This window comes from Microtus ochrogaster, chromosome 5 (genome assembly GCF_000317375.1).
Source record: "Microtus ochrogaster isolate Prairie Vole_2 chromosome 5, MicOch1.0, whole genome shotgun sequence".
NCBI classification, from domain to species: Eukaryota; Metazoa; Chordata; class Mammalia; order Rodentia; family Cricetidae; genus Microtus; species Microtus ochrogaster.
Window position 1 is genome coordinate 81,987,394 of NC_022012.1, and position 11,786 is coordinate 81,999,179.

At 51.2% G+C, this 11,786-nt stretch overlaps 1 protein-coding gene across 8 annotated transcripts in view; it reads left to right on the forward strand.

Annotated features, from left to right (window-relative positions):
* Ccdc51 (coiled-coil domain containing 51) overlaps positions 1-8,696 on the forward strand; it is a 19,687-nt gene extending 10,991 nt beyond the window's left edge. For 4 of the 8 annotated variants that reach the window (XM_005347962.2, XM_005347963.2, XM_026779531.1 and 1 more), the window contains exons 2-4: positions 5,603-5,922; positions 7,111-7,275; positions 7,727-8,696. In XM_005347962.2, the coding sequence (XP_005348019.1) occupies positions 5,603-5,922; positions 7,111-7,275; positions 7,727-8,482 (1,241 nt within the window). In that variant the 3' untranslated portion in view covers positions 8,483-8,696. Of the gene's footprint in view, positions 1-2,051; positions 3,573-4,478; positions 4,730-5,602; positions 5,923-7,110; positions 7,276-7,726 lie in introns of those variants that run through there. The other 4 variants (XM_005347964.3, XM_026779534.1, XM_026779529.1 and 1 more) reach the window with 3 other exon arrangements.
* The last annotated feature ends 3,090 nt before the right edge of the window (positions 8,697-11,786 follow it).

Sequence of the window (11,786 nt, forward strand, 5' to 3'; positions counted from 1 at the left end):
TGAGCCACCATGTGGTTGCTGGGAATTGAACTCAGGACCTTTGGAAGAGCAGGCAATGCTCTTAACCACTGAGCCATCTCTCCAGCCCCTAGATTTTTTATTTTTATGGGTATGTGTGTGTGCCTGCTTGTCCATCCATGTACCACATGCATGCAGTGCCTCTGGAAGCCAGAAAAGGGAGTCGGAGCCCCTAGAGCTGGAATTACAGGTGATTGTGAGCCATGTGATACAGATCCTGGGAACTAAGCCCTGGACCTCTAAAAGAGTAGCAATCATCCTTAACCCCTGAGGCTTCTGTCCAACCCCAAAACTAGTTTTTTGAGTTTGTTTTTGAGACCGGGGCTTACCGTGTAGTCTGGATTAGTCTAGAGCACACAAAGATCTGCCTGCTGCTGCCTTATGTGTGCTTGGATTAAAGACATGTGTCATACCCAATTATAATGTAAATTATTTAAAAGTATGCTCTCTTATAGATGTGTGTAATGTAATATTATATATGTGTGATATATATTATTATTGTTGTTCGTTGTTTTTTGTTTTTCAAGACAGGGTTTCCCTGTGTAGTCCTTGCTGTTCTGGAACTCCCTCTGTAGATCAGGCTGGTCTCAAACTCATAGAGATATGGCTGCCTCTACCTCCCGAGTACTGTGGTTAAAGTTGTATGTCCAGCTTTTTATTTATTTATTTTTGAGACAGCATCTCTGTATCCTTGGCTGACCTGGAACTTACTATGTAGACCAGGCTGGCCTTGAACTCATAGAGATCTGCCTGCCTCTGCTTCTTGGGTGCTAGGATTAAAGGCTTGTACCACTAACTCCTAGCCCTTATATTTTATTTTAATCACATGTACATATGTGTGTCTGTCTGGAGTAATGTGCACATAAATGCATGTGCCCATGGAGGCCAGAAGAGGGCAATGACTCCCTATAGTTGGAGTCACAGGTGGTGGCAAGCACCCATCTGCATACTGGGAACCAAATTTATCTCCTCTGCAAGACCAGAACTCTCTCTTCACCACTGAGCCGTCTCAGCCCCCTCTAGCAGAGGATTTTTAAATCCAGAAAACTGTATGCAAGAGGAACCTAAGCACTGTGTCTGACCATTTAGGGAGATGAGGACAAGTGAAGCCAATTGAAGTGGCTTTTGAATGAAGAGGTAGCTCTCAAAAGGAACAGGCCGATGAAGGGCAAATGCCATGAGGATCCAGGACTGGCCATCATATTTAGTGGAGGAGGTGATCTACAAGAAACAGGTGATTTGAGCATATACATATCTGGACAAGGGTGGGCGCAAAGGCCATTGCAGAGAGGGTTTAAATGGGAGGAGAACAGTGAAGATGAGGGTCTGGCAATCTGTCAAAGCATTGATGGCACACAGGGACAAAGAAATGGGACAGTTGCTAGATGAGGTGTCTCAATGACTGCAGTGTCGGAGGCTGCGTGTTGCTCTTCCTAAGAGGCGGGAGAAAGTGAGGACTAGAGATCTAGATCACTGCTTGCTTAGCATGTGCAAAATTCTGACTTCTATTCTTTCCTTCCTTCCTTCCTTCCTTCCTTTCTTTCTTTCTTTCTTTCTTTCTTTCTTTCTTTCTTTCTTTTTTTCTCTTGTTATTTGAGACAGGGTTTCTCTGTGTAACAACCCTGATTGTCCTGGAACTCACTGTGTAGACCAGGTTGGCCTCGAACTCATAGAGATCTGCCTGCTTCTGCCTCCCAAGTGTTGGGATTAAAGGCACACGCCATCACTGCCCGCCCGGCAAGATTCTGGGTTTAATTCCCAGCACTGCAGTAAGGGGCTGTGGCTGGGCAGACACTGACAACTGAGAAAGGCTGCTAGAATCTGTAGACATGCCCCCTCCCATTTCATGTTTCTTGGTGAGAAACAAGCAAACTATCAGTTGCAAGTGAGGGTAAGAGACAGATGACAGGCCGGGGGGTGGTGGCACACGCCTTTAATCCCAGCACTCAGGAAGCAGAGACAGGCAGGTCTCTGTGAGTTTGACGCCAGCCTGGTGTATAGAGCAAGTTCCAGGACAGGCTCCACAGCTACAGAAAAACCCTGTCTCGAAGAAAAAAGCAAAGCAAAACAAAAAAGCCACATGACAAAAGCGTGAAGAAGGCAGGGTAGGAAGCAAGCAGCCATCTGGTGGTAGTGGGAGACCTGATCTGAAAGGGAAAGAATCTGAACTCTGTTCTTAGGCTCCTGCTTAGTATGGCCTCTGTCCATCTGTCCAGCCTCACCCCCTCAACCCATCTCTGCCTTACCTGCTAGCTGCATTGACCACCTTCCGTGTTGTAGACAACTCCAAGAGCTTCCCAGCTTTTCCTCTGCCAGCATAATTTTTCCCTTGTTGGTTGAGGGTCCTATAAGACATCTGTGGATGGATGTTGTTGAAATTGAGAGACAAGCAGTGTGTGATGGTGTGGCAAGGAGAGGCTGGAAGGAGGGCGTAGAGAGGGCAACAAGCTGGGAGTATTGACATTTTTTCTCTTTGAAGTTTCTGCTATTATCAAGTGTGTGTTTGCGCAAGGAAATACATATCTGATACAGACAGCAGGAAAGGGGACTGGTAAGGAGGTCGTCAAGGAACTGCAAGGGGACAATTGAGGAAACAGATGAGCCACATAGTCTCGTGGAGGAAGCAGAATGTCGCTGGGGGAGACGGCAGGACACAGAGTCATGCAGGTCATGCTTAGCGTGTCAAAGTGGTTGGAGCAGAATATGGCTATGGAAAGAAGAAAGGGGGGGAGGTTGGGAGGACCTGAGCTTACTGACTTCTGCCAGATCTCTTTATGCCAAGTGACTTGGAAACTGGAGACTCTGCTCCTCCTCATGTCTTAGCAGCCCCTTGAGCTACTGTGTCAGAAACAAGGTTTCGGGCTCCTCTCTGCCAGGTATAAGTGACGTTCCAGGGCACTGAGAGCAGACAGCCAGCGGAGGACAAGCCAGGAGCTGGACTGAAAGGCTGGGGGAAGTTGAAAGGAAGCAGTGACCTCAGGAAGAGATGGGGACTTTGAAGGCTGTAGGGCAATCAGAGATGTCCGAGTGCCTCTTAATTTCGGGGACCTCTGAACCATAGAATGGGGTCAAGAGAGCTGGTAAGTGGCTGTGGGTATAGTGATACAGGGCTTGTCCAGCAAGTGCCAGGCTCTGCTGGATTTGGTCCCTAACACTGAGAGGGCTGTGGAGGGTGATAGAGGGGGAGGTGTGAGGCTGCAGTAAATGCAATGGCCAACTTATTCCTACCAAGTGTTGCTGGGAAGGACAGTGGGGATTGTGCTTGGCTGTAATGAAAAGTATATTTACAGAACTATTCTGGGGCTGTAACCTCTGTTCTGAGGGCCCTGGTGTTGGGGCTTAGGATGATCACCCAACCACCAGGGCATGCATATTGTAGGCTGCCTTGGGCATGGTCCTCCAGACTTCAGGTAGAGCTCCAGCTTGGAACCAGTGTCACAGAGATGCCCTCTTCTGGGGCTCTCAGCAGGAGCCTACTTTGACCAGAGGGTGTGTTCCTGGCTATCCAGCTTTGTTTTCAAAAGGACCAAGAGTCTCTCTGATGCTGCGAGCAGGTCTGTACATGAGGAAGCCCCCCCATACCTGTGTTTGTTTACATATATCCTTTCCGTGTGATCAAGTTAGTATGTATATAGAGAAGAAATTATCAAAATTATCCTGCCATCTCGTAGTTACCACCTGTGAGAAGTTTTATGTCTTGAAACTAAGGAAAAATCCTAGCCACAGTTGGAGGAAGCCTTTCTGTGTTCTCCACCCTTCCTCCTCTTCTGTGGCTGACTCCCTTTGCTTTCTCTGGTTGGCCACCAGATGTCGCTCTGGTCAGCGTTTTAGAGCTTAATGTGGTTTGACCAGAGGACACTGCCAGGTTTTTCTGAGATTCTGGGTAACCTAGCCCTCCCTTTGGGGTTCTGAGTCCATTCTGTTCTTGGGCTAGGGCAGTGCCTGACTCTGGGTACTCCCTGTCCTGTTAAGGTCAGAGGAAGTAGGTGTTGTTAGGGCCCAAACCTGAAAGCGAGCAGAGAAGCCTGCCATGCTGAGCAGTGGCTGGTGCTGGGGAGGAAGCTGGGAAATGTGAGACAGGACTTGGGAGCCTGAAAAGTCAGTGGGAGGGCAGAGTGATGGTGTGACCTGAACCTAAGAAAAGCAGGGGAAAACAGGTTTTCCCTCCCTGGAATTGTCCTTTCAGAGGAGAGCGAGTGGCTAGCTCAGTAATTCTGGAAGTTAGATGTGTGGGACTTGGATAAAAAACGACTCTGGAAGTTAACTTTCCCCCTCGTTCTTAGTTCCACCACTCCCAAGGGAGTTTTTGTGTGTGTGTGTGTTTTTGCAGGACTGGGGATTGAACCTAGGGTTGCAGGCATGCTAGGCAAGTGCCCTGTAACTGAGCTATATGCTTAGTCCTTAAAACGCATCTTTACTTTTTGTTATTATTATTATTTTGTTTACCGTTGCTGTTTGAGACAGGGTCTCACTGTGTAGCCCTGGCTAGCCTGCAACTTGCTATATAGACTAGGCTGTCTTGAACTTCAGGCCTTCCGCATCAGCTTCAAAGAGCTAGGATTACAAACCTGTACCATCAGACCAGTCCACAGGGCCTTTGTTAATCTTTTTGTCAGCATGGGCAACCCACGTTTGAGGATTTTCTCTGGCATTAGCAGAAAAAGCAAGCACCAAGGTTCTCACCTAGGTCCTGTCAAAGACCTAGGAGATGGTATGTATGTAGTTGGGGGGTGAGAGGTGTTAAGTATTTTCTGACCAACAAACCTCTCCCCCGATGCAATAATCCCAATTAGACTGAATTAGAAAATTCTCAGATTTAGGAATGCCAGCATGCCGGGCAGTGGTGGTGCATGCCTTTAATCCCAGCACTCGGGAGGCAGAGACAGGCAGATCTCTGTGAGTTCGAGGTCAGCCTGGTCTACAAGAACTAGTTCCAGGACAGGCTCCAAAGCTACAGAGAAACCCTGTCTCGAAAAACAAAAACAAAAACAAAAACAAGAATGCCAGCACTCCCGGGTGGCACCCTAGAAAAACACCGAGGGGTGAAAGGAGAACTGGAATGACCGCTGGAGAGGGAAAAGGGGAGACCATGTGTTCATTCTCTGGGGGGCAGCTTAAATAGCCTGTAGGAATGATCTTGACTGGGGGGGAAGTCACCATTTGGTGGTCTTTCTTGGAGGTGGAGTCTGGACTGCAGCCACTCCCAGGGGAGGGGGCTTATGCCAGGAGCTGGGGTGAAGCCCCCAGCCAAACATTCCAGGATTTTTTGGATAAAGATGTTAGGGGTTGAGGTGACGCTTTTAACTAAACATTTTTTAGACTCCTTGTATATATGTATGCCAGGGGGCTGGGGTGAAGCCCCCAACCAAACAGCAGGGGAGGTGGTTTTTAAGGCTTCATGGGAAGAGAGCAAAGGCATGATGCCCTGATGAGCTTTTTCCTGCAGACTCATAGGAAAGCCTGGCCTTCCCCTTGCTGTAGGGGCGGAATTTAGTCTGTTCAGCACCAGGCCTAGCGTTGGAGACCCTCCTGAAGCCTAGCCTTACTTGGTCAGGGGCTCATCTGTCTGGTCTCTTCCTCACAGCTCCTCCAATGACACGGTACAGCCCCGTGTTTGCCATGCAGCACATTTTGGGCGTGCCCCATGTACTGGTACGGAAAAGCTTCTTGGGAATGGACCTCGTTGTGACAAGGACTCTGTGCAGTCCTGGTCCCAACCAGCCCAGAGAGAAGCGACCAGAGGCCGCAGCCTTAGGGTTGTATCACCGCCTCCCCGCACTGGGAAGAACTCTGGGCCACACCATTCAGCAGCAAGCGGCCTCCACAGCCAAGGCTTGGTGGGACAGATACGAAGAGTTTGTGGGACTCAATGAAGTTCGAGAGGCCCAGGGGAATGTAACCGAGGTGAGGAGAGGAGCCAGGGTGCTTGCCTTTGCCTTCATTTGGGGAAATACGACTTGGGTTCCTAACAAAACAGTTCCCAGTGGCACACATGATGACAGCTGGGAACAGTGTGGACACTGTTTGACAAGGCCTTCCGTGTCCTTGACTGGCCTTGGAGTCTCTCTGTAGCCGAACTCCTGGTCTTCCTGTGTCCACCTCCTGAGCCTGGGATTTCAGCTGTGTGCTACCACAGCTGGCCTTCTTTTCTTTCTAAGACAGGGTTTTGTCCAAAGTCCAGTCTGGCCCAGAACTTACAGTATATTCTAGCTGGCTGCGAACTTGTGATCTTCCTGCCTCAGAGCTGAGATTATAGGCGTGGGTCACCACACCAGCTCAGACTTGCCTTTTCTGAAATGAACATCACTGGTAGAAACATTTGACTCTCTCACACGAAAATTTGGGTCTGTTTTACTGGGGTAAAGGTCTCTCTGTAATTATACCTACTGCTCTCTGCTAAAATGCCCTAGCCTATGACTCCCCACTTGTATTAGGCCAGCAAATTGTCCTTTGTGGATTTTGCCTATGGTGTGAAGGCAGAGGGCACTGGGAAACATTATATTGGGAAGTAGACAGAGCTGCCTGTGGTTTTCAAGTCCTTGGTGGCAGCGGAAGTACATCCCGTCACCTGCCCCCACCCAGATACAGAGCAGTGTGGCAAGGGAGGAGGAAACTGAGGCTTAGGCACTGGTGTCTCTTCTCCTTGGATACTGTTTGTACCAGTGAGCTTTGCTGAGTTGGAATTTCCAGGGCCATCAGCTGGAGGCTGTAGCGATGCTTTGGTGGTGGTACTGCAGGCCTCAGCAGCACACTGGAAACAGCATAAGAACATTGGTTCCTTGTAGTGGTTTCCATCCTACAGGAGTTGGCTGGTATTAGTGGACAAAGATTGTGTCACTGTTTGCTTTTTGCAAGTTTCTCAGGGGCATGTTATTTCTGCTTGAATGAATAAATCCAGTGCTTCACATGGGCGTGGCCTATGGCTGCATGTTGAGCATGCCAGAGTGAGCCAGGATTAAGGTCCAAGAACTGTTTCTACCTTTCACAGTGACACCCCAGTGACCTCTGTTCAGCTGTGGCCTTGTTAGCTGTGAAGCTGAGCCCGGATGGGGATGGACAAAGGTCTGATGGCATCTGACGTTCTCTCTGCAGGCCGAGAAAGTGTTCATGGTGGCTCGTGGCCTTGTCCGAGAGGCTCGGGAGAATTTAGAGGCACAGCAGGCTAAGCTGAAGGAGGTGAGGGACCGTTTGGATCGGGTCTCCAGGGAGGACAACCAGTACCTGGAACTGGCCACTGTGGAGCACCGGATGCTGCAGGTGAGCCCATCAGGCACCTGCACAGGGTCCTAGGCCCCAGCACAGCAGGTTGTGGAGGAGTTTAACCCTGACTGTTAATTAGATGCTCCTAAGGTGGCCATGGCCCCAGACTTCTGGAGCCTGTGTGTCTGCTCTTTCCTGAGTGCTGGGCGAAGAGTCCAGCAAAGGACTGACACCCGAATGACTGAAGAGCGTGTGGAGGTGCTGGCTCAGGGAATGCCGCCCACTTATTTCCTAGAGACGTGTTCTGCATGACTGCCCAGTGGGAAGATCTTGTGGCCGCCTTTCACACTCCCCCCACCTCCCAGCTCTGCTCCTACCACCAGCCAGGTGTTTTTTGTCTTCTTCAGGCAGCAGGTGTTTGTGGAGCCAGGGGCAGGGGAGTGGCCCTGTGCCACTGGCTGCAGTCACAAGCTCCTGGTTGCTGCCTGACACCACTTTGCTCCCACAGGAAGAGAAGAGGCTCCGAGCAGCATACGTGCGTGCAGAAGACTCAGAGCGGGAGAAGTTCTCTCTCTTCTCCGCAGCTGTGCGGGAGAGTCATGAGAAGGAGCGCACGAGGGCCGAGAGAACTAAGAACTGGTCCCTCATCGGGTCAGTCCTCGGAGCTCTGATTGGTGTGGCTGGCTCCACCTATGTTAACCGTGTCCGGCTACAAGAACTGAAGGCCTTACTCCTGGAGGCACAGAAAGGGCCTGTCAGTCTCCAGGAGGCCATCCGTGAACAGGCTTCTAGCTACTCCCTCCAGCAGAGAGACCTCAAGGACCTTATGGTGGATCTGAGGGGCCTGGTGCATGCTGGGCAGGGCCAGGGCTCCGGGTCACCAACAGGGTCCTCTTCCACCCAAGGGAAGGACATAGAAACCCTTTCAGCTGCCATGAGAGAACAGCTCAGTCATTCTCGGCAGGTCCATTCCTGCCTAGAGGGTTTACGAGAGCAGCTTGATGGCCTGGAAAAGACTTGCAGCCAGATGGCTGGGGTGGTTCAGCTTGCAAAGGCTGCAGCACATCCAGGCCCGGTGGATCCAGTAGATGGGACCCTGCCCAGCTCTTTGCTGGAACAAGGGAGCATGGTCTTGGCCCTGTCCGATATGGGGCAGAGGCTAGAAGCACAAGTCAACAGAAATACTATCTGCAGCACGCTGGTCACCTGTGTGACCTTTATGGCCACATTGCCTGTGCTGTACATGCTCTTCAAGACCAGTTAGCCCTGGGATCCTTCTTCAAAGGGGCCTAAGGGTGAAGGTGGCTGTTGTTGGTGATATAATCAGTCTTGAGGCGCATATAGCCTTAGACTGAGTGTCATCTAAGGAGCTGACCAACAGGTGTTTTTTTATTTTGTAGGTAATACTTATTTACATAATTATCAAAACTTTCTGTAAATGTTCAATTAAAATATCTAAGAATTTGTATTATTTAAAAGGGTTTTACATCAAACTCAGTTTTGTCATTGACTTCAGAAATCTGGGACGTGGGGTTCTGCCTGAAGTGAGAGAACTCACCCTTTCTTACCTCATCTTGGTCCTAGCTCAGGACTGTGTTAGATGAGGTTAGCCCTGTTGTTCCTTTGGAAACTACAACTCCCAGACTCCTCCTGGACTATGGATACCTGTACGCACACCACCTGCGCACAGGTACGGGACATCCTTCCCAGACACCCTTGCGCTCCCCGTTAAAAAGGCAGGGCCACACGAGGCTCTCTCCCTCGTCCCTCGTGTGTCCTGCACGCCTCCCCGTCCTCTTGTGTTCCCCTCCCCCATTAAAGTGGACCCACGTGGGAGCCGCCGTGTCGTGTCTGTGTTTGTTCCTCCGTGTGTGTCTGTCCTGTGCCCCGTGTTTTAAGAAGAACAAGCCTGTCTTTTTTTTAAGAAGAACAAGCCCTAAGGTCTAGATTCTCACTTTGAATATACTGACTTACCCTCTGATTGCTGGGCCTTCCTGTCTTCCTGTTTTGTCTGTTCAAGTGAACAGAACCTAGCCTGGTGCATAGCTGTTTGCCATGGGGTAGGGAGGAGAGGAACTTCCTGGTTTTGATGTTGAAGTGTGCTCAGAAGAAAAGAAGAGATGGAGGACATCATTACAGATCCATGGTTTGTCTGCATCCTTGATGCCCTGGTGCAAAGTACTCCCCATGTGCCTGGACCCTCGAAAGGCATGGGCCTAGTTCAGACCTATGCTGGTAGCAGCATGGAGAAGTAGTTAAAGGTACAGTGAAAAACAGGTGTGGACTGCCCTGAGAACTCTGACCTCTTTTCAGAGGAACAGTGACCCTTGACTTCCTCAGTTAAATGGCGTGGGTGGCCTTGTGTAAACAGAATTTGTGGAGTGTTGTTCTGTGCCTGAGTATTAGGGGTGTAGAACCGTAGTGGGGAGTCAATTTAATAGCATTCCCAGAGTGCACCTGCACCCCAGAGGGCACCCTCACCCCCCAGGGTCACCACAGCTGTACACTTCAGGTGGGAGCTTGTTTGTGCCTGTGGAGCCAGAAGTGTTTCCCACCAGGAGCCTCTACTCTTGGATGAACTGTGCTCATCCCTAAACAGCAAGCATGGCCCAAATGGCTCCTCAAGTTCAAGAACCTCTGAGAACCTCGTCTCTTGGTCATTTGGACACTTCATTCTTCGTATACAGTGGTTCCCAAGGGGTGAAACAACCCCAGCACCTGAAGGGCCAGGAAGTGCCCTAGCTGTACGGATGAGGCCAGGCTCCCCTCTGGGATAAAGTTAGCTCCAAGGAGAATGCACTTGAGTAAGTAGGTTTAAGCGGACTCCCCACACACGGAAGGGGCTCTCCTATAAGTTGCAGAAGTGGGTGGGAGCGAGGGAGTCAGGGCAGACCGCCCCCGCTGAGGTGGGGATAGATCTGGGAGAGCTGTGGAGCATAAGGCTAGAGAGTGGGGAAAAGGCCTTGGAGTTCTGGGCTGGCGGTCTGAATGTCAGGCCGGGGTGAGGGAACCGGGAAGGGTTGTCACGATGTGCTGACGACGTCCTAGGTGACTGAAATCAGGTGCTGAAGGTGGGGGTGGAGGGAAAAGAGGGGTGATTTGGGACCTCAGGGGAAGGCTGTTTTAGACAGCACGAAGATGGGTGAAAGGACCGTCTTACAGCTTCAACAGCTGCCATGAAGCACCATGGCCAAAAGCGAGCTGGGGAGGAAAGGGTTATTTGGCTTATGTTCATCATTTACGAAGTCTGAACAGGAACCCAAACGGGGCAGGATCCTGGAGGGGTGCAGCTTAGGGGCTTGCTCCTCAGGGCTTATTCCCCAAGCTTTCTGATAGAATGCAGTACCACCTGCCGGGGTGGCTCCACCCACAAGGGGCTGGGGCCTCCTCCATCAATCACTAATTAAGAAATGCCCTACAGCGGGATCTTATGGAGGGATTTTTCTCAGCTGAGGTTCCCTTCTTTCAGATAACTCAAGCTTGGTCAAGTTGACATAAAACAAGCCAGCACAGCCCCCACCCCACCCCTGATACGGGGCGGAAGGGTGTGGTGGAAGAGGAGCCTGGCATTAGCTCTGAGTGCCATGACCTACGTGGAAGGCCTCCTTGCTGAAGAGCCCTCTAACCTTAGAGGCTTCTATATATGGCAAATTTTGCCTTTCTGGATGTTGTGCCTTTGCCCTTGAGCTAAAGTCCTCCAAAAGCCCTCAGGATGGGTCAGGTCCTGCCTCCACAGATTGCCGTCGGCAAGCCTGGGTGTGAAAGGCCCTGCATAAGACTCAGCGCCCTGCGCCTCGGGAGAGAACTTCTGCCCAGGAAGACCCAGGTGTTTTCCAAGAAGGGAGTCCAGACTTGCTCAAAGCTTCTGAGTTCTGGATAGCTCGAGGTACGGGCGTTGGAGGAAAGGAAGGAACTGAGACCCCACTTAGGCAGGCAGCGTGTTCTGCTTTCACATGCCTATGGGTGGTATCACCCCCACTTGTGGGTGAGCAAATAGGTTGGGGGAGAGGTGTCAAGTTACATGGCTTAGTGATGGCGCAAACTTGGGTCCAAAGCCCGGGCTCTCCTCAAACAGCCAGGGGTGGGGGCCGGAAGGAGAGGTTGGGTGTTACGGAGTCCTGGGAGAAGGAAAGGTGGGCAGGGCCAGGTGAGAAGAGGAGAAAGCTGGCCCCTAGGAGTTCAGGTGAAGAAAGTTGGGGTAAGATGACTACAAGGGCCAGGAACTAGAAGGGAAAGAGGGCGCTCGGGGCGCAGGGCGAGGCGCGTAGGGGGTAGTGAAGATGGTGGTTTGGAAACAGGCAGGGCAGGTGAGGGACACGAGTTCCATCGAACTCTGGCAGGGCAAGTGCTGTATCACTACAACCAGGAGTAAGGCAAGCAACCATGGCCGCGGCCTCTAGCGTTCGGTGAGTGGGGCGAGCGGCTGGTTCCGAGCGGCGCGCAGGTGAGGCCCCCCGCTGGGCGGGGCGGACCGCCCACGCTCCGGGCTAGGCTCCTCACCCTACACGTCCGCGTAGCCATGGCTACCGCCGGGTTGCAACAACCCCCACTTAATGAGAGGGGCTGAT